Here is a 22,891-nt window from a genome sequence, read left to right as displayed (position 1 = left end):
GTACATGCATCCACAGCCTCCCAGCAGAAGCTGGTCCAGGAGGCAAAGCAGAGTGAGAAATGTTGCAGGTACAGTAAGTATCTGTACCACATCTCACAGGGGAAGGAGGAAAAAAATGTCTATGCTGTGCAGCTACAGGGTCTGTATTTCGGCCTCTCAAGGCATGGGCAGTGAAGTGGATGCAGTTTGATTTGTTTTTAAACTATCAGTCGTCATGACATTTACATAAGGCACCTGACGTAGGCCATCTTAGCACGTCCTTCAGCTCAACAAAGTGGCGAAGCTGTAAGAAAGTCAGGAGAAAGTTTAGGCTACCCCCAAGCCGGGCACAGCACATGCGAAGCTGAGGTGTGCACGGATGCTGTGAGCAGGGAGCGGCGTGCCTCCTCCCCCAGGCCTGGCTCTGCAAGTGCAAAAGTCCTGCAAATGCTCCTGTCATACCCTAGCCATGTTTCTGACACAGTCCTTGACATACTCCCAGGGGCTGCGACAGCCCCTTTGGAGCAGAATAGATAGCAAAATTTGGCCTGCTAAGCCAGGTCAGCAGAAGGTTGCTTTTCACCCTCTTTCTGCTGACAGAGCAGTGGAAAAGCTGGGCCCTGGCGAGAACAGCCCTCTGCTGCAAATGAAGAAAAGAGTGAAGGAATGTTAGTACCACATTTAGCTTTATTGAAATTGAACAAATACCTTTTTTTTAATAAACCCTTTTACAGCACGTGTAAAATTTTAATGTTTGATTCATCTTATGTTACAGGTTGTCATCTTCTGTGTAAGCAAAAATACCATCTTTTTTTTTTTTTTTAATTTTCTACTTTAAAACATATAGCAAGGATTTGAATAACGCAGATCTGGCACCAAAAGGTAACAGGTTCTGAAAATCACAGTACAGTTTTAAAATTCTTAGGTTAATTAATGATATTTAAAATGATAGCCACTTTGAGTAAAGATATAAATCAGAGGTCTGTAAACAAGTTGTGTTTACCTACAGAGCTATTGATTGCAGCTACAATGAGAGCAGTAATAGAAACTCAATGCTAAACTGAGCTACACTCTTGAGGAAACAAGTTCTTACTAAGTAGTGTGGTACAGGGTAGCACAATAGGTAAAATACAGTTTGGCACCTCAAGTTGCATGTAAAATCAGCAGAAATAAAATTAAGTAAGTGCACTGTCTTCCAACAAAAATAAACTGGGAAGTTTCACTGGTTTTGGAGTGTCAACTATCGAATAAATCACACGACACACAAGTTCAACTCCAAAATTACAATTCTAGTAAAGCAAGATAATATTAAAATGCACACCCACAAGGATAGTAAAGTATAAATTTTTTTTTCTTTTCCTCTCCCCTGTCAGTAGAAATAATTTACAACCCACAAAAGGACTCCTTGGTGAAACCACTAACTACAGACATGGTCATGGAATGTAGCTCAGTAGACTTGTTTCAAATAGAAAGGCAACATTATCCTGAAAAAGTTTGGTCCTCCTATAACTCACTGTACTGTAGCCACCACAGTCTCTTGGTAGATATTTTAGGGGAACTGTTTGTTTCTTTTTTTGTTTTGAAAGATAATATCTTGGTGATAAAGTTGGGTAAAATTTGGCCCCATTAACAGATGTCTGATCAATGCTGAATCTGGAAGAACAACACAGAGTACATAAGGGGAGCCTTTATTGACTGGTCTCATGGCATATTTTTTCATGCAACCACTTTTCCGTCTATATTTCTTTTCCTCTTTGTTCATTTTTTCTTCAGTGTCCTTGGCGAGGGGGAAGAAAACCTTAGTCCAAATGACAGAAAGACATTTCACTGTTTATTTACATGTGGATAACTTTGGCTAAGAAGTCCTGGCAAACTAGAGTTGCCTATTTCTTGTGAATGTCCTCATGCCGTATAATTTTGTATGTAATCCAGTAAAAGATGTTGAAAATGAGGAAAGCGAGTGGGAATGCAGCGCGTGATATTGTATCAATCCTTTTTGCCCGGTCAACAAACTTCTTTTTGATGGAATCTGAATCCTTTGGTGGTGCCGGAGGTGGATTGGGTGCAGTTGCCTTGACTGCTGTGCCATCTTTGACTTGGAGACAGTGACCCATGCCATAGCCACTGAAATTGAATCGACTCTCACGAGCAACTTCATCTTCCTGAGGGATAAAGAAGACAAGTAAGAGACACAGTCACTTGTCTGTCAAGCATGCCATATACTCGAGTAGTTGAGGTGCACCTCTCCAAAACACCTAAGCAAATCAGCTAGGTAAGCTATGATACAAAGTCCAGATTTCAAAGACAAGCAAGCAATTAAAAGTCACATAAAACCACATGGAAATCAGGTGACTGACAGTGTTTGTGAGTCAGAGCTTTAATTTCTCTAGCTATGGCTAAATCAGCTGCCCTGAGCAGCAGGCTGTATCCCAAACCCATAGGGAAGAGATCTGACTCAGGTTTCTCATCAGTCTCCTTGGGCTTGCTGCGGGGAGGAAACACGGTCATGTTGGCAGCAGGGAGTCTGCTCTGGCCAGGTTGAATTGAATGACCCAGAGATCTGGGGGTCCAAGCTCCTTGCCTGTGTTTCCATGGCTCAGCCTAACCGCAGCCATCTCCAATCTATGAAACAAGGATAGATGACGGTCCCTCCTTTCTCACAAGAGCACTTTGATAATCAGTACATCAAAGTGTACTGGGCACTTGGATTTAGTGGTAATAAGGAGTTAGATGCAATAGCATGAGTTCATCTTGCAGAAATCCATTCTCTCTCTTGTCTGAGTGGGTAATATTTGTTTTTGGAAAGGTGAGTAACTACCACTGAACTTTATATACCATGTAACTGTGTGATGAAAGGTTTGTGGCTGTGCTGGTAAATTCTCACTGCTGTTTCTCCTGTCTGATAGCACAATAATACACAACTTAACAGTCACTGGCAGGCCTCCATGAAGGATTCAAAACTAACAAACAAGCAACTCTATTCTTTTTCATTCCAGCAGGGATGAACTGTAGGTCCAGCAGCTTGCCCTAGTTAAAGACCTTCTATTCAGCTGACAAAATACTTCATTGTTGACTTAAAATGACTGCTTATTGGGCTCAAAAGGGGCCCACTCCCTCACAGGGAATACTCCTTCATATCTCTCACTAAACCACAGCCTTCTGATCTTCAGAGACTGCAAGAAAAAACATCACAGCAGCAAGATATTGAATAAGGAGTACATTTGCTGAACTTGAGGGTGGGAAGGGAGGATAATTTACATCTATTTGGTATGTAAATCACTGCTCCTTCACAGAAGCACCCCTTTCAATAATTGCATTTTCCTCTCCCCACAGCCCCAGCATTGGAACTGAATATAGGTAAGCTTTTCTTACCTTGGAGCTGACATGCAAACGTGAATAACCAGTAGTGTGGTCCAAGGCTACCACAAGAGAAATAGTCACTCTGACTGCTTATGACATTGAGTGTTTATGGAAGGAGGATAGGCAGTAAAAGTGCTTTAGAGTCCCTGTCACTTCAGCCTGAGGACTATTCTACAGTGTACCCATGAGTAGGTAGAAAAATGTGGTATTGCAAGGCTGTTTGAGCACTTATCTAGGGTTTATATCCCTTTCATTTCAAAAGCTCACCATCACTAAGAAAAAGAAGCACGGTCCTCTCCTTTTTCAATTTTATTTATTTACAGTTTTCAGTCCCTCTGTAAAAACTATGAAATTCTGCTTGTCCTAGTGATTATAAATATGTAAAGTATTTTAAAGATGAACCCACTGAGACCTAAGTTCTGGATAGTCTTATAGGCAAGGTCTCTCTTCCATGACTGTTCCATAACACCACAAAGTCCCCCAATAATACAGGGAGCTGCCTGCCTCACAGCACTTTCCCTTTTACTGAGTTTGAAGGATAAAATGCATGTCCAGGACATGAGAGGTGATTAAAAAGGGTAACAGATTTTCAGCAGCTGTGTTGCCATATGTACTTCATTCATTTTTTAGAAAACTAATTCCTGTTACTCATGAGGGATCTGTGGGAGGAAAAAAATTGTACTAACTCAGCACAGGACTTGGAGAGACCCAGCTTCCACTGTGCCCTGCTGGGTCACAGATTTGTTGCGTGGGGTTGAGCAATTCGTCTTCAATGTAACAGCCCTGCTTTTGAGATAACACTGTTGTAACTCAAGTGGGAAGACATCTGAGATTATGGACAGGGATGTTTAAAATTTACCCAACCTTTAGCAACTCCTAAGGAGCTACTTGTTTCCCAATGGAATTTAGAGCCATGCTTTTTCCCCCCCAGACTGTGGCTGTGCCACTTCTTTCTCACAAAATCAAGAGGGAAGTGTGCCCAGTCCCCATGCTGTTTTTTATTTAGGACTGCAGTAGATGCTGATTTACTCTGGATACAAGAAGTGCAGCATTCACCTGGGGTATGAGGAACACATGCTCTGTTTCCTTCTCTGCTTGAGCAGACCAGAATCTCCTTCTCCCTGATAAATCTCTGGATCAGTTTGTTACCTGTTCTCCCACCATGGAGCTGCTTGCTGGTTACAAAAATGTGTGTGTTTACATAGCTTTTTCTTAAACTTTAATAGAAAAACTTTTTTCAAAGGCTAAATACTTAATTAAGAGAATGGCGCTGTGTTTCTACCCTGCCACTTGTTTCTACGTTCGATATTAACTCTTACAAAAACTTAACACTAGAGACACCTAAGCTGTAGCTGTTGCGATCTAAATGCCACTGGAAGCAAGCAAAGCTACAGTCCTTACAGTCCCACCTCTATCCCTGGAGGTGTTGCAGCTCCATAGCCACCATGTCATATTCAGCAGTAAACCCCCCAGGAGCCAAAGGGGCTTTGCAGTCCGGCACCTGCCTGCCCTCTGAGCACTACCAGCATCTGCAGTCTCACAGCAAGGCCTCACCCCATCAGAGCTCTCCCACCTGACCAGACATCACCTGAAAGATCTTGGGGTGCTGAGGTCTCTGCCCTCTCCAATGAAATTGGCCAATGTTGTTGAAAATTAACAATAAAACCCTGCAGAGATTGAGACCCACACATCTCTGCTAGGAGGGTATTTTTCCCAGGAGGCTGCAGTCAGGTGTGTGTCCTATTGTCCCCCTGAGCTCTTAAACTGGTTCCACCCAAAATGACACACTAGGGACAGAAAGGCTTCCTCCCTACTGCTGAAGGGTGCTGGGGATAACCCAAGTACTGGTGCTTTATTGTCCACACTGTTTGTGGGTTAGCTCACTCTGGTGTGGATCATGCCAACAAGCTTTCCTCCAAGATGAACCTGCTCCACTGAGGACTAACGCTATGCACTGTGGTCATGAGCCATGTGGTGATAGCTGGCCTCAGGAACAATAAAATCCCTGATGTGATTTACTTTAGCAGTACAGATGTAGTTAAAAAACCCTGTCTCTAAACCACCATAATCATATGGCAAAGCTACAGATTGACATTTCCTGTCTTCCAACATTCTGTTACGTATAAAGAAATTTGGGGAATAGCCATGGAGAAAGAAAACAGAATTTAGATCCTTTGGCAAAGAGAACACCTTGGTTTTTTTTTCAAGTTTCAATATGTGAGATCAATAACTGACCCCAAGCACCTTCCCTTAACGTAGTGGATATATCTTCCTGTAACCTACAGACTTGGTGAACTACTGGGCAATCAGCCTAGGGTACCCTCTGACGTGGTTGTAAAGTCACTCTTCATTCTCAAGGTCATATTCAGTTCACACCATCTGACATACCCTACCATGGAGACTCATCCAAAGACAGTCTTCAATCTGTGCTGTTCACCAGCTTAGTCACTGGTAAAATAGTGCAAATGACTTGGCAAATATTTCTACCATTATTTCAATCAGATTACACATAAAACTTGCATTCATTTTAAACCAGACATGATCTCACTTGCTTAAATCCCAGGCTATTTATGTTTTCACAGATTTTAAAACCAAAATCAAAAAGCAGCTGGAAGCCACTGGACATCAACTGGAGTGGCAGAATCCACTGCCATTGAAATAGTTCACTTTATCCTTCTAAAGGGATGTGAAGTTAGTCTTGCCTAATATGTCGTCGTAATTCAATCTGTCCTTGATAAAGACATGGGGAAAAGGGTCACAGCTAGGATAAGAAAGAGAAAAAAAATAAATAGCAAGATGAAAGTGTTCTTTTGCTGGTTTCCTCTCAGATTATCAAAATTATCCTTTGAAAACTAATTTCATTTCCTGAGATACGGGCAATGCTTTCTACAAATGCTTTTTCAACTATATAGGTTTATGTGTATTATCTTACCGTGCCATACTGAACATGCTTAGGTGTTGGCTATAAACAATTTTCATCAAACAAGAAATAACAATTTTGTCTCAATTTTTAATTTCCCTTTATGAATTTAATCATTGTCTGTGCTTTACAAAGTACGGAAATAAGCTTCTCTTGACTGAACTTTACAGTAGGCAACAGGTAAATCAGGGGGGTTATATTTCTGACATAGTTTTCTTTCTTCACCTTCCATCTTTGTAAATCTTTTATTTCTACTCCATCGGATCTAGAATGTAATTCATACTACCAGCTTCACACCAAAGCAATCAGGATTGGGAAAAAACCTTTAGAAAATCTAGCCCATTCACAGCCTTGTATGCCCAGATTTCTGTACAACGCATTCTGAAGCACTTTGTCCTGACCACTTTTAAATGCTTATTGTCAACATTGACTCAGTTTTAACAATGAGGAAAATGAGAGAGAGGCTGGCTTCAAACATTGTATTTAATTTACTCTCTGATGTGATTTATTCATTTAATTTTGCTACTCTTTTTCCAACATATGGTGGGCAAACGATTTAAAACACTATTTGGTTTAATTAAATTTCAAGGACATAGGAGATTAATTTTAGGTATAGGGTAGAGAACATCAGGGAAATTTTCCTTTTCACATTCATAAGCACGAAGTTAGAAAACTACAATAAATTCAGACTTGAATGTAAAATGGAATCAATAGGAATGAGACACCAAAATAGCTTTGGAGATTTCATTCCTAAATCATCTTTACGATTTTGAGACACCTCCCATCTCTCAGTACTTTACGTAATTCATGGTGTAGTTTTGCAAAGACGGTCGTGCTTACATGATTTCAGTTCTCAGGAGTCATTAAGTATGTGAATGAAGGGAGTTCAGCTGAGAATCATGCCTGGACTTTCAAATCCTCTTTGGTTCCCCACAGAAGGCTCTCACAAAACTAAATGTCAGGAGATGATGTGGAAGGTCCTTTCATAGATTAACTGTTTAAAAGGCAGTAATGGAGTTTAGGAGTAAAAGATCAATTTTATAACTGAGGGATTCGCTGGAGGGGATCCCCAACAATCTGCGCAAGACCCAGTAACAAGGGAGAGATTTATAAATTAAATGGGATGAAGGCTTCCAAGGGAAGGAATGCAGGTGAAACAGGCTATTCAAACTGGACAAATCTAAGCCAGGCTTTCCAGAAGGATTTCTAAATGCTGAGTGACTCAGTAAGAAAAAGGCAGTTAGTGAAGTTCAGGACTGATAAGTGCAAGGTAAAGCACATTGCAAAAGATAACCCTAATTGCACATAGATGCTAATGGGCTTAAAATTGGTTCTTTCCTGGGTAGGAGTTTGGGGAATTCCCACATAGATGCTTTTGACATTAGTCCTCTGCTAAGCAGCCATCAGGCAACGGGCAAATGAAACAGAAAACATCATACTGCTACTTTATCCACTCACAGTGTGATCAGTTTTTGAACGTCAGGAGCATTTCTTGTCACCCAAACTCAGTAAAGCAGAATTAGGTGAAGTATGAAGGGGAGCAGCAAGGATGCTAAAAAACTTTTTCTTCACGAGGACAAGCAAAGTAGATGAGACATCTTCAGCTTAGAAAAGCTTAGAAAAGTATTTGGGGGGTGGATACCACAGAGTTCATAAAATCATGGTGAATGTTAATAAATGGTAGGAATGGGAGAAGGTTATGGGGGGGCTGTATTTTTTTTTTTCAAGGCAGGAAATAGGATAAAATACAATGACTCTACGAGGGAGAAGGGAAGAACTTATTCTTAAAAAGGAAGTTATCTTTCATTTATCTGTGTAAATCATTGTGTAAGAGCATTTCAGAGCATGAAAATAGCACAACGGCACAGATTCATAGGTTCATATGCAGCTATTGGAAATGCAGCCTAGTTCATACAGAAGTGCACTGTTGGTTGGTTATTTTCAGAAGACAGAAAAGTCCTTCTAGGTTTGTCTTGGAGCATTTAAATACAATTTGTCTTAAAATCCATGCCAGACCACTGCTGGAGAAAGCATCCTGGAACAGAGGCCATTCCTTCTCACTAAATATAGCATGTCCTGTGGGAATTCAGGTCTTCCACCTATTAATAATATGCTGGGAGCTGGAGCTAATGTTGAAATGTCCTGTGTTTCCACTAGTTTTTAGTACTTTGAGTGTAATTTTTTTGTCTTCACCTAGTTCTACCTTGAGGCTAAACTCTGCTGATGCAGAAAGGGATTACTCTTATGTAGCAAACCTATGCTTACCAGTTCCTTAGATGGGAGGAAAAAGTGAAGTCGGAGCAAGCTCTGGCGGCATTTGGTAATAAAGAGTCACTACAGACTTCTCTGATTTGTTCCACCCTGAAAAGCGCTGCATCTCAACCCACCTATGCCAGATGCCGTTCCCACTCCTCCTTAATGCAGGCTTCAGAGGAGCAGAAGGTGATGTAAAATTGTCAGTTTCTCACCTCAATCCTGCCCAAAGTATAGATCAAACACATCCCAGAATTTCCCCTAAGTATTGTTTTTTCTAAATAATCACCATGGTCTTTCATTAAAAACATAAGCAGTTTCTGAACGATCCTACTGAATGATGTTGCTCGTGGACAGGGCCCACCATTCTGTGTGTGAAAGTGGCGTTCACCTCTTTTCTGCCTCTCTTAACACCGATTTTCCTGCTCACTGAGGTTTGTTTTTTCTCTCATTTGGACACTCATGCCTTATAAAATCTAAGTAAAACAGACCTTGTATTATAAATAGCACTGACATTTTAATTTATGGAAGAGAAACTGGTCATTGTTATCTTCAGTACGGGTTTCCAATGAACAAATTTAGGCTTGTTTTAGAAAACTGTGTTTAATAATACCTCCTATCGCCAGTAAACAGCAGAAGAATCTCTGAAGCATGAGTAATTTACTTACCCATTCTCTAAGAACAGCAAGTGAACTGTTGTTAATACAATAATGAAATGGTAGTTAATGTGGCTTTGCCCACTTCGAGTAGGAATTGAACATTATCCAACTTTAAGAGTAACATAATTTAAACATGTTGTGGAGCAAAATATTTTCCTGGCTTGAAATATCTTCAAGTGGAATCTAAATTTTTCAAGGATTGCTTTAATAATGAAGGTTATACAGTCAGTAAGGGTGATTGGTTTGCTACCAAAAAAAAAAAGACTTTCCTTTTTCTTTAGTAAAGCAAGGCTTCCTTCTCTCAATTTTGCAAACACAGTTAATGTAAATTTATTATTCAACTTCATGTTTTATATATAATAGAATTAATATTTTAATTTTGGGGGAGGGAGGGAGGGAGAGCCAGATGAACTGCTGTGTTGCACAGCATCATAAATGTTGTGATAGAGTTATAGCTCCTAAGTAACAGCAGATCTATTCCTGACACAGTGCCTTGGTTCCCCTTTGTTTTAAGTGAAAGTAATGCCTTAAAATATCTAGACCCAGTATCTGTGTGTGTCCTATAGACATCATCTCTCTGGATATTAAATCCTCTCAGGACAGTGAAGTCTGGAGACTTGATACTCTTGGATAACTTGACTGCTCTTCTGCCAGTCTCTCTGATGAAAGCAAAGGTTGGCCAGTTTATAGGGAGAATGGCACATTAGGCTGTTCTACATCAGACAATTACAAGTTAATGACCTAGATTTGAAGGCTAATCTGCTCTGACCAGAAATCTGTCAGATACAGGGCAACTAATTTCTGCTCATGCTGTCTGCATGCAAGGCTGAGCAAACTGCAAAGCTAGTGTTTAAATATATGACACTTTCAGCCAGAACGTGGAATAGTGGTTAATGGCCGCATCAGAGCAAAATAATGTAAAGCAAGACTATATTTGCTAAAATTTTAGAACGTCAAAAACCTAAAACTCCAAAGGAAACATACCTAAAATTCACATTTCCCTCTTTCTCTTGCTCTCTGCAAAACATCTGCCTCAGGAGAGATGAGATGGGGCACAAGCAGACTCTCTCACCTGCCTCCTGTTGGCAACATTGAAGCACCAGCCTCAGACTTCAGCGCTCTCCTGTCCTGAAATCTGCTGCAGGGCCAACACCGCCTGGCAAGTCACATCTGGGACAAGGGTACACACTGCCCCGGCTGTGTGACAGGCTTGGGGAACCTGCCACCATAGCACATGGGGAAGCCGAGCTCCTAGCTCCCAGCTGCAGATGAGGACATCTGAGTGCCCACCCCTCCATGATTTTTCCCATCAGGTTCTCTGCTGCTTCTCTCCAAGCAGATTTAAATATTTTGGGGAAGATAGTTTTTATTGCACCTTTGGGAGATTTCTTACTGGTCTCTGCCTCAGCTGTAATGATCTTAGATCAGTTTATTAGAGCACCCCTGTGCCCTGACCGTGGCATCTCAGAGTACCTCATTTGTTAAACAGTCAAAATTAAAAAAAAAAAAAAAAAAGAAAAGAAAAATGTGTATATGTGCATATAGGGCCCATAAACAGCACTCACTATTTAATTGATGCAGATTACTCTCTAGAACAATGCATCGCAGGGGATTTTTTCAGACCCGCGTTTTGATTCCCTCAGCTATACCAGTTCTCGGGGCCGATCCGCAGCCCAGCTCACGGCAGGCCAGGGACAGTGGATGCCATCCCTCGTGTCCTGGGCCAGGGCTGGGGATGAAGCACTGGGACCTGTGGCATCTGTGCCCCTCGCTGAGCACTGGCTGTCTCCTGCTCAATGCATCGAAGGGGAAGGGGAAGCAGGTAGGGGAAAGACAAGGGGAAGGAAGAGGCTTTTTTCCTCTCTGTTGTTGGATTCTCTCCTTCAAGTCATTCGCTACAACAAATACCCAGAACAAGCCCCGACCAGCGCAGAGGGAGATTACCAGAGCTTTCTCAGGCAGACTTCATGCATTTAATTTATGCAAATACTGCACAAAATTAATTAAATATTGCAAATTATATTAATAATTTAAATTTTGTACCTAAAAATAGTCAAGAATATCTGAATAATCATAAAATGTTCACACGCAAATTTTATAAGTTGTGTGTGTGTGTGTGTGCTTTTTTCTTCCTGAGGAGACAAGCCAACTGATAAATAAATGCCTTCCTTTTCCAATTATCAGTTCTTAATACCAGACTTCCAATAAATAATGTTTTGCAGTCGGTTTTCTTTTCTTATCTTCTGTTACACAAATTATCCTTTCTGGCTTTGCATACCATTTAGTTCTTGTTGTTAGTCAAGATCTCAATCTGGATTTCTCTAGATGTTTTTACATAGCTCTGAAGTATGATTGAATTAAACAAAGTATTTGCCAGCTATCTGCACTTCAAACTTGTTTCAAAAATTAAATTGTTGCATCTTAGAAACATCTTGACTGTTTGAATATATTAGAAATTTACTACACAAATAGACTTCTACTTCTGTATTTTCATTTTGATTTGCTTCTATGAGGGTTGCTCTATAAAACTCTGACATTATTTTTTCACAGCAAAATAAATATTCATCATGAGGTAAAATTCAATGGCACTCGGAAATCCTACAAGGTCATTGGAAGTATGCATACACCAGAAATGGAATAAGATTTCATTTAAAATGGGTTTGATAGTTTTTCTCTTACAGTATTACACACACATGAACATGCACACATACATAAATATACACACTCACACAATCTGTATGCACCCACACATGTAGATATGTGTACATACATGTGGGCATCTGCTTAATTTCATCACCTAATGCCTTTTGTATTCCCTAAAGGCACTTGTTGGTGGGAAGTCCACCTAGCGAAAATTTTTGTATTCCAGCTTAAGGTTAGGATCTCCCTCCAGAGCGTTTATCAAACTGCAAACTCCATTTTGAATAACTTCCTAAAATGCTAAATTGTCTGCTAGCTTTTCCCCTTCAGATAGAAATGCAGTTCTGAGGAGCAGGGATACAGAAGGCATGAGCAAGGGTCATTAAACCTTCCCAATCTTCTCTGCCCATGAGCAGGCTCTGTGGTGGGGTGCTGGCAACTCTCCAGGAGATCAGCTGCCCAGGCCAGTAGCTAAGCAACAGATCGCCTGGTGATGAACTTTTATTATTTGGCAAAATTGATTAAAGAATAACCTGAAACAATGGGTTTAACAGTATGTAAGAAAAGTCAGTACTGAGAGGTACAGGCAGATGAAATGTGGAAGCATGGCTACAGCAGTGGAAGAGGTCTTGTTGGGAATGGATCTCAGACTCTCATCTGAACTCAGGTTTTGCTCGGGAATATAAAGGAAAATGGGAGAAGAAATGTCCAATTAATTTATCTAGAGGAGAGAGTGCAAGAATAACAACAAAATAAAGGGCTGCTATGCCAGCAGCCTTCCTGAAATGTGCCCATCATATGTTTCATCTTTTATGTGTCCTGGAGTAATTCTAGATCAGTGTTTGCAGTGCTGGAGCTCTGGAGAAGCCTGCTCTTGGGTATACTGAAGAGGTCAGGACTCACTTCGAGGGCCTATGACCACCTGACCTTGCAGTCCTACTTTTGTGAGGGGATAACACCAGGGGAAGGATCATGTTCTCAAAATATGCCAGTAAGCCAGAGAATTAAGAGATGCAGGAGTCCTCCAACACAAAGGGAGACCCAGCAACACAGGTTTCTACTTCACTGGACATCAAATATCCTCATGAGTACCAGGCAGGAGCACTCTACCAGAATCAGACAAGATGATGGATTTGGGGGCATCCTAAATGCTGCACGATAGGATAGCACACACGCTGTGCCTTTATAACAAGTAGGCATAAATCTGATTTGTTTGTCCCATGAGCTGGAAACATGAATGGGTCTTAAAATCAGTAATGTGAAACACAGGCAAGTTGATTAAGGAAATGGTATTCAGTAATCAGTCTTGGTCCTTTTGCTTCCGTGTCTCTTTCCTTCTGCACCTGTCTCTTCTCTTCTTGACTCCTTTTTTACTTTTTTCTACCACACATTTTGCCTCACTAATTCCCAGTTCTGCTCTTGCCTATCTCCTCTTTGATGCTTTTATCCTCACTGATTTCCAAGTATGTGACCTCCGCCTTCTGCCTAGAAAATTAAGTTCCTTCCTCGACCCCTATCTGCCCTTGTCCCTTTCTCCTCTTTATGGGTAAATTGTCTTCCTCCAAAGAAAAGACAAATCATAAAAGTAGAGCACCACCTTGCAAAGTCCACCTTTGAAATGAGAGGTGTTATTCTACCTTTTAAGAATAATCAAGAAATAGTTCACTTTTTTAAATGAAAACCTTCTACATTTGGATATCCACAGAGCTCTTAATTGCTCAAAGAGTTTCCAGTACCACAAAGCATTCTGAAATTTATTGCTGCTCATTTGCACTACCATACACGACATACAGTATGCCTCATTCCTGGCACAGAAAGTTGAAGATCGCTGAGGGCATTGGCCCGTGGAGCAGTCTATGACTTTGTTCTGACTGACCAGAACGTGCAACATGAGCCATTTGGAGGCTTTGGAAAATGAACACAGTAAGTGCTGCAAAACCAGCAAGCGGGATTTTGTTTTTATTCGAAGTTTAAAGCTCAGCAAAAAGAGTTGCTTTTTGTGCACAGTACATGTTGTTCTAGTCTACTGAAAACTGAGTGACATGGTAGTATATGCAAATAGTAATAGATTAAAGTTTTGGCATGCTCTGAAATGCCCCAGTGACATGTCCAATCACAGCAGTACCATCTGCTTTTCCTTATATGTGCTAAATTTATAACACTGTGCTAATTTCTATATTAGTTTACACACCACCTTCAGGAAATTATACTTAACAGATAAGCAATATTTGGGCTTTGTGACTTATCTTTAGCAAGCAGTTAATAAATGCCTCTCCAATTACTCTCAGCTCTCTTCTTAGAGAAAGGAGTTTAGAAATCAATAACACTGATTATGTACTCTTTTTTTTTTTCCCTGAAGGAATGGCAATGACTTGCAATTCACATATTATTTCCCTAAGTTTTTGCTCATGCTAGAATTTTGACAGACAAAATGTGATCAGACTTTCACCTGGAGCTTGGACACCAGCAAAATACAAGAACCCTAGTACTGTATCGCTAAATTAAAATGAACCCCTTCTGTATGGAGTGGAAGTTTTACCATATTGCTAACTTCATATTGTACCTTCTCTTCAAGTGGTGTTCAATTTGATATCACAGAGAATACCATCTTACTGATCAACATCATAAACAAACCTACAAAACACATGGATATGTCCTCCCTGTAATTTGGAAAGAATACAAAAATAATGGAAGAAAACCCATGGAGTCTGCACAATGCTGGCAATATGCCCCTCCTCGTGTTTGCTCACTCTCACTCTGAAGCACGGGAAGACAGAAGACCAGGCAAGGAAAGGCTCCTGTCGATGGCCATCCAGGGTTTCTATGAGTCCCTTGCCCTGTCGGCTTCATGGCTGGATGGTTTACTGATGATCCCAGAGCTCATTTACAGTGTCTCTGCATGACGATGCACCAAATGTTTTCTCCCCACATGATGAAAGGCTGAGTTATCCCTTCTTTGGGTCTGAGGGGAGCAGGTATTTCAAAGTGCAAGACCATTGAACCATCACCTGAGGGGACAGCAGCCTAGAGGATATTTTAACCATGTTTGACACATTTAAATAGATGGTTTCAGCTTGTCAATCTTGGAATGGCTCCTAAAACAAACGTCAATATAAAGAATAAGGCAATTTGTTTTGGATGATTAAGAGAATCTGGCTCATATATCCAAGGTGTGACAATTCCAATCACATCTTCATTTCAATTTACAGGAAAGAAATAAACTAGCCTTCATTATTGTTCATAGTGCTGGTGCTATATATTTGACATGATAATCTACAGTATTAGTCAGTAAATTGACTCACTGGACTGCCCTTGATCATATGCTCCATTTTCTACTCAGCAGGGCCCTCTCTAACAGCTATATATAACCAGGGAGAAAAAAAAAGAGACAGTTCTCTCTTAGATCATTATAAGATGATGTTGCATTCAGTTTTCCTGTTGCTTCAAAGGTTATAAACGATGTGATCTTTTCACCATCAGAGATAATATACGGCTGCTGTTTGTCTGACTTGTCAACTCCTCACACAGAAATCCAATACTCCCCACTTGTCACATATTCATTTCAGATGTGTGTTCTCTTGCAGGGCCCAAAATGAAATAGTCACTGTATTCCTATCTGCCAGTTTTCAAGTCTTGCCTTGTGAGGTCCTTCCTTGTCAAACCACAGTTGTTGCATTAGCAACCCACATGAGTACTTGCAGCAAACGTAAAATCTCCTGATCGTAATTAAAATTCTGCATGCTTTTCTATTAAAGAAAGAAAATCATAATGCATCTTAATCCATAACTCTGCTCTTCTGCCACTGTTTTTTAAATGTCTGATTACTGAGCTAATTGCTCAGGCAGGTTGTTTTTAGACTGCATTATGCATTTATGAGTTTTATATCACTGTCAAAATAAGTATTGGATTAATCCTGGCTCCCAATTTATGTGTTGAAAATTTATTTCCTCAGTCCAGACAGAAGTTAAAATTAGGAGTAGCCTCTAAAAGGGGCTATAGGGTGAAGGGCAGTTCTCAGTGCTAAGAAAGGATCAGAGCACAGACTCAGAAAGCAGACAGCTCAGTAGGAGATTGGCATGAGTTACAAAATACAAATTTGTGTAGCTGTTTTCCAGCAGCATATCTGCAGCTGTAACCTGTGCTGCTGCAGAAAGAAGGGGGACCAAAGAGCCTTAGGATAGAAAAAGCTATTACTATTCCTGTTCAGAATGGTAAATAATTGTCAGAGACTTTTTTACTGACCTTTGTTTCAGGAGTACTTGCAAGTCAAGGAGAATTATAGTGTGTAAATCAGAAATACTCAACTGTGGGTCAACACATCCTCAAAGAGATATAACTCAACTCACAGTCTCCCTGAGGAACAAGCCCTCACAAATCTCTCTTAAACTGACTCCTGATATATTAGGCACATTACAGAAGAAACTGTTTAAGAGCACTGATTAATATTTTCAGCAACTGTAAATCTCCCAGTGTACTGCCTGATGCCAGCTCTGCCAGCTGGCTCTCAAGGGCTCTTCCGTTCCTGTTCCCTGCCATCCCACGATTCTGTGTTTGTAGTTTGAAGAACAGAATAGAAATCAGTAACCATCCAGGCCAAACAGATTTCTCTGTGTTGTAATGCTTTAAACATGCAAAGAGGCTGAAGTCTAAGCCTCTTTGCTTTGAAGCTTTGAAAACTGCCGGCAGAAAAGATCCCCAGATTCACATGAATTTGATACCAATTCCTAAGACATCTTCACTTTGATATGGAAGGCAAGAGCGGAGGACTTGTGGGAAAAGAAAGGTCAAAATTCGCACCCCACCATGGGATGCCAATTACCCCAGGGGCACTCCTGTACCCAAAAGGTACAGCCCTTTGGGAGTGCAGGTGTCTGCCTTGGGCTAAGGCATCCCACAGCTCACACAAGAGATAGGGTGTGGTACACCCCCCAAAATACTTTTCTGTCTTCCCTCTGATGAATAAAACCTCACTGCAGGTAAACATTTGACAGACTCGTGACAGCCACATTAGGCAGCAAGGAACATATATCAGTGACAGAAAAAAAATGAGACTCTGAGAACACTGTTTAGGAAGCTACATGCAATAAAACCATCCATTAGCCTTACATGAGGTTCAAAAAATATTCAGGAATATATAACAGCTGTTAGGTTCAAACAGAGCATCTGATGAAAAAAATTCATTGTGATGATATAAGCCTGTTATTCAACCCCAGCTACGAAAATACCCAAATGATAACTCACTAAACAAAGGAAAAAGCAGTAACAGAACAGAGAAGAGTAACAAAATCATCAGTCTTCACATGTCAAAAAGCAAAATTCAAATAGATTATTTTTACAACAAAATAACACAAGATAAGCCACAAGGGAAAGTGAACAAGGATCAAAGAGCAAATAAGAGACAGACAACACAAACAGGCACCCCCAGTATCTAGAAGTAATAGAAGAACAGGAGCATACAGCACCGGAGCATCTGAAAAGAGTTGCTGTGTATTTGGGGAAAAACAACCTTTGTGCAAACTTGGAAAAAAAAAAAGTATTTACAGCTAGGGAGCAAGCCATTTTCTGTGCCTGCAAAAAGCTACCCTCTCTGGACTTTTTATTTCTCTTTCCTGACATGCCTGTTTGTCCCTGTGGAAAAGTACAGTTTATATCTCCACTGCATGAACATGCAGCACAGGTAACAATAAGGGCAGAATAATAAAAGACCAACCCATTAGTGAAAAATACAGAACTGACTCCACCAAAGTTCATGACACACAAATCTAGGACATATCCAAAATAAGGAACAAAATGGCAGTGCTCAGAAACATTTTAAAAAAAGAACTGCATCAGCTAGCTAATCAATTGCTTTTATTTAAGATCTGAAGCTGACGTGAAAGGTGAAGGTTTGGAACAGCAGCACTGACTTGGTGCTCCATGATATTACTTTTTTTTAAACTTTGGGAGCAAATAATCTTCCTCTCCTCCATTGTCTTTTTTTTTCCCTTGCTTGCATGGACTAAAGGATCCCCAGCCACCACCTGAAAGATCTGAAATGGTGGGATGAAGTTGGCTTATGCTAAGTCCTTAGAAATGCTAAATTTGTTCCTGCTCTTGTTCATCTAATTGTACAAAAATAAATACCTCAGATCAGAAAAGGAGACCAGCATAACTAGCTTTCCTCCATTCTCTTTCAACCCTCCGCTCCTTGCAGGCACAGTCACTGAATTCAGTATTACTTTGTTCATGACAAATACCAACTGAAGCTTGTGAATATGCATTGCACTTTGCAAAACCATTACTCATCCTGTTTGCTTTCATTGAATATATAGCTTTGGGTTTTTTTATTTCTTTATTAACCTTGCACAAGGTCTTCCTCCACTTCCAACACCTTTTTCACTCCCAACGTACACTCCTGGCAGCTCCAGTGGCCGTGTGTACTCCGAGTCCCACAGATGCTGAGAAGCTAATATGAACAATTCATAGAAAGACTAAGAAAAGTGTTTTAATAATTCATAAATCATCACATGGAACTGACTGCTCTATCTATAAATAGTAAAGGCTACTCATCACAAAAATACTGCCTCTGGCTTAGACAGTCCTTGAGCTGCAAAGTCCCAGAGCCCAGGAGGATGCATCGAGGACGGATTGCTGTCACAGACAGCTTCCTGCACCAGGCAGAGCCCTGACCTAGCACGGGACAGCCTTCCTGGAGTTTATCTTCGCCAGATGGAGCTTCCCACAGCAAAGAGATGTGGTTGGTTACTGAACAGATGCCCTGTGAATTTCAAAGCTGCACTGGCTATTTAACCTATAAGTCTGGTTAATGACCAGAAGAAATGTTCCTACCAAGTCCCTTTGCCTTCTGAATATAATGCAGCATGTTTAGCTTAAACAGGTGACAAGTTCATTTTGCCCAGGTTGTAAACCTGAAAACAAGAACCTAAATCCAATATTATACTTTTCTGTAGGCATTACTAAAACAACTGTTTACAAGCATTTTTTTTTAATCTGCAATAAAGATCTATTATTTATGATAGGAGTCCAGGTTTATGGGGTCTATGATAAGGAATTTGACTGTAACTAGGTAGACAGGTTAAGCCAAAAACAAATGCGACATAAAGAACACATTGACTAGGCTGAAAAGCCAAAAAACAGATTTGCAAACTAGGTAGGAAGAGCAATTAAGCTCATGCTTGGTAGGAAAGGGTTGAAAAGTAATTTAAAAAAGCTATATAGAGCAATAATTTTAAAGGCAACGGATAAATCATGAAACAACTAATCCTCTTTAGTTTTGCTAGGGAAATAATTACTAGAAATATTGGTGAGGCTACCTGGAGTGAGAAGCACGATACCCAAACATAACAGGCTCAGAGAGAAAACTAGAATTAACAAATTCAGAAAAGCTGAAGCCCAGGCATGGCAGGACATGCCAGCATATGAGAGCCTGGGGGAAACTGGCAATTACTAGGTAGACAGGCACAAAAGAAATCCAGTGACCTATCTGGGAAACACAGTGTAGAGCTAATGTAGGGAGGATAATATCTAAAATATGTTACGCCTTCTCTGCTTTTTCATCTTAGACACACACACACAGAGACGTGCACAAATACCCAAGGAGAGGCTCGTCTGATGGAAGAATAGCTGACATTATGGTCTAATAAGGAAGCTGCAATTGAATAGCTGCATAATTTGCCACTGCTCCTCTGTAAAGGATGGGGCAAGGACTTGCAAACTTGCAAGAAAGGTAACTGTCTTCCGCAAGAGCCACTGGGAGATTATAGGAAATGCCTACATAGTTTATTGGTAGGGCTGGAAAATTACTGAGCAAGAGTCATTTTCAGAAGACTTGAGTACCCAGTCATTGGTGTAAATATCTGCAAACACAAGAATGTCCCCCAAATTTTGCATGGGAAGTCCCATGAGAGTGGCAGGGTCACCAGCCTTTCAAAGTTAGGACAGAGTACTTAGGCAGTATAAGCCCCGATGCTGCACATGCAATGAAACACATGGGACCAGATAAATACATCCTAATTCATCTAACCAGGTATGTAATGGAGAAAAAAAAAGGTATTAGGACCTTGTACATCTTTCAGGCAGAAGATACCAAAGGCTTTAACAGAGCATCCTGTGATGCACAAGTTCCCTCTATCTCACCAGCCTGTAGTGGCATCAGACCCACTATAATTTCCCTTGCCTGCCATGTTCAGCACAGAAAAAAGCCTACAAGATGAAAATGCTGCGATGGGTCAAATAAGACTCAGTATCTAGTTCTACGCTGTGCTTTGCAAAACCTGAAGACCATTAATGTGGTAAAACCCTTTGGTTTCTTTTTTATTTTTTTCATAAATATCTGTTGTACAGCTTTTTCCTGCCAATTTGACAACAGAAACAAACCATATCAGAAAAGTGAGTCCTCCCTGGAAGTGAAAGAAAAAGCTGGCATAAGCTAAGAGACAACAGATTCATTAATTTATTGGAAAATTTGTGCTAGAGAGTATCAGGCTTGCTGCATGCAGGTACCTGTAAGACTTTACATCCTGAAGAGGAAATGCACAACTTGCTTTCCTAGGATGGCATGCAAGGTCTCACACTTGGGCAACTCAGATAATCTCTAATGAGCAGGGTTTGTGATCTTCCTTCTTAATTAGTTATTCTTTTGACAGATGAAGATTACAGAGCACCTGAAGGCAAGTCTCTACCACCAGCAGGGTTGGGAAGGCTTAACAGAAAAATGAATGAGTCAGTCACAGGCAGAGCACTTCCACATGGCTAGCAGAAAGAGATATCTCAGAAAACTACATGGAGAACCACTTGAAGAGAGTGAGGTGAGGCACAAAAACAAAGGCATCGTGTCTCCTAGGAGTCTTGTCATGATATCACAGAGATTGAAAACCTTGGCACCTTGGTAAAATAACTTGCACTTATATGTGTGTATGTACCAATCCATGTGCAGTATCTGTGTGAGAAATTGCATACACAAGTTAGAAGTTAAATGATTCAATGAGGTTTGCTATTGCCCAGAGAGAAGTTACAGGCTCGATGCAGAAATTCACAGGTAGGAATCTGGCCTTCTGTTACTCCACGTGTGTAGGCAACCACAGTAGACTTTTCTGACCTTTCCAATCTGTTTATCCAAGAGCTAAAAATACTCTGGCACACTCATCATGCCAGATATATTCAATCAGCCACTGGAAAACTAAGCTTTCCAATAGTAAGTCCTTCTTTACATTAGTCCTGCTGGAGTAAAGAAGTGTTGTGTGGAAAGAGCCAGGGCTGTGCAAGCTCTGAGATGCCATGGGGAGAGTCAAGTCACAGGAGCAGAAGTGGGCAAATTTTTAGTGACGTGTGGCTGGGCTTGGCAAAGAGCTTTCAGATGCTCCCAGCTTGAAATGGGTCTTTGTGAGGATTCTTGGAAGACTCAGCAAAAACCACTCAGAATATGTGGAGCTTCAAGGTGTTTTATTCCTTCCCATGTAACAATATCTAGACCCCTCCTCATGTTGGAGCAAAGAAAATTTCCTTCCCCACTTATCCATCTACTCCCAGTTGGTCAATTGCTTCTTTTGTGCAAGATAGATTAGTGTTATTAAAAAAAAAAAAAAGCCACAAAAAAAAATCCCAGGCGGCAATAGAAATACCCAAGTACAGATATCCATATTTACAGTAAATAGTATCTTGCTCTAGCAGTGGATCAAGTGAAATAAACATGTCTGATCATTAAATCAAACTGAATATGTCAGAATCAGGCTCTGATTGATCAGTTCGACACAAGAAATGGCTGTTAACTTGAACAGAAGTGACTAAACAACGTTGGTTTCCTTCTGGATAAAAAAATAAACAAATGGCTTCAACACCACTTGTTTTAAAGTACTATAAAAGCTGGATTTTACTGGAACCTGTGAAGTTTTTCAGACCTTGAGACAGCATGAGGCTTCAACAGCCTAGTTAATACAATTTGGTTTTGCACAATGTCATTTGGACAACATCATTACAGAATGCTTCACAATTAATTACATTCAAATAGCAGCTTCTATCCCCTGTGGAGAACGGGATTAATTGGGTCAGATGTAAATATGCATTTCATGGATCCTACTGAACACTTGCCCATCTCACCAATTTACCATGTAATTTGATACAACTAGTGTACTATGCTCTGGAGATGCACAGGGTGAGCACAGTTGCACGTCAGGGTAGAAATACATGGATACAGCAGTGCTGGTATTCTCAGCCTGCATTATGCTTGGCTCTAACTGTGTGACCCTTTCATTCTCTTGCAGAAATATTAATTTATATTTATTTATGCTGAAATACTCATGCTGAAAATGAAGCTTGGGAGAGAACTCGGAACTGGTAAGAGGCATCGTGATGGACCCCTGGCAATGTGGGATCAGAAACTGTTCTCCTCCCAGGTGTCTTCACCCCTCATTGAAAAGAGGACCTGACCATCACTGCAGTGAGAAAGCCTGAGACCAGGGCTTTAGTGGGTCCTGACTGGAGAAGGAAAGAGTAAAGATAAGCTACCTACAGGGAAAGAACAAAGGGGCCAACTTTGGGGCAAGGTTGTTTCCTCGACCCCTTGTGCAGCCTAGGCCTAAATCTTGGGACTGCAATGGCTTTTCACTCTCTTTCTGGAGTCTTGGATAAGGGCAATTTAAGTTAAACATACTCCTCCTGAAGTCCCCTTTCTTAATTTTTTTATCATGAAGCACCTATTCCACTTTTTTTTCTATGAAATAAGATGGGCCAGAACATGTTCAATGAAAGAATCACCATTTTCTAAAATAATCTGGAAAACAAAAGCTTGTGCCTGTGGCAGGTGGTTCTTGAAAAGCTCCTTCTTGTTGCTTTAAAGCATCAAAAATAAGAACACTGCTTCCTGGCTCTTTCTAGCTTCCTCTGCCTATTTTCAGTTCGCACTCTCCCCTAGGTATAATAAAAAATGAGACATTTGCACCCAGCTGGAGAGCACCTTTCATGAGCTCGAAAACTGCAGAGTTCATTTCTGGCGTGTTTCCTGCTGTTCATGAGTAACTACCAGGACAAACTCGCTCGAGTGAAGTGCAAACTTCAGTCCCCAAGGCTTTGTCAGTTCAGAGCT

At 40.7% G+C, this 22,891-nt stretch overlaps 1 protein-coding gene across 1 annotated transcript in view; it reads right to left on the bottom strand.

The window, feature by feature from the left end:
• Nucleotides 1–659: 659 nt before the first annotated feature.
• GLRA2 (glycine receptor alpha 2) overlaps nucleotides 660–22,891 on the bottom strand; it is a 128,525-nt gene continuing 106,293 nt past the window's right edge. Inside the window, exon 9 of the mRNA XM_075095888.1 lies at nucleotides 660–2,141. Coding sequence (XP_074951989.1) covers nucleotides 1,863–2,141 — 279 coding nt within the window. The 3' untranslated portion in view covers nucleotides 660–1,862. The remainder of the gene's footprint in view (nucleotides 2,142–22,891) is intronic.

Source organism: Phalacrocorax aristotelis, chromosome 1, assembly GCF_949628215.1.
Source record: "Phalacrocorax aristotelis chromosome 1, bGulAri2.1, whole genome shotgun sequence".
Taxonomy (NCBI): domain Eukaryota; kingdom Metazoa; phylum Chordata; class Aves; order Suliformes; family Phalacrocoracidae; genus Phalacrocorax; species Phalacrocorax aristotelis.
The sequence above is the reverse complement of the archived record's forward strand: the minus strand, read 5'-3'. Positions and strand labels throughout refer to the sequence as shown.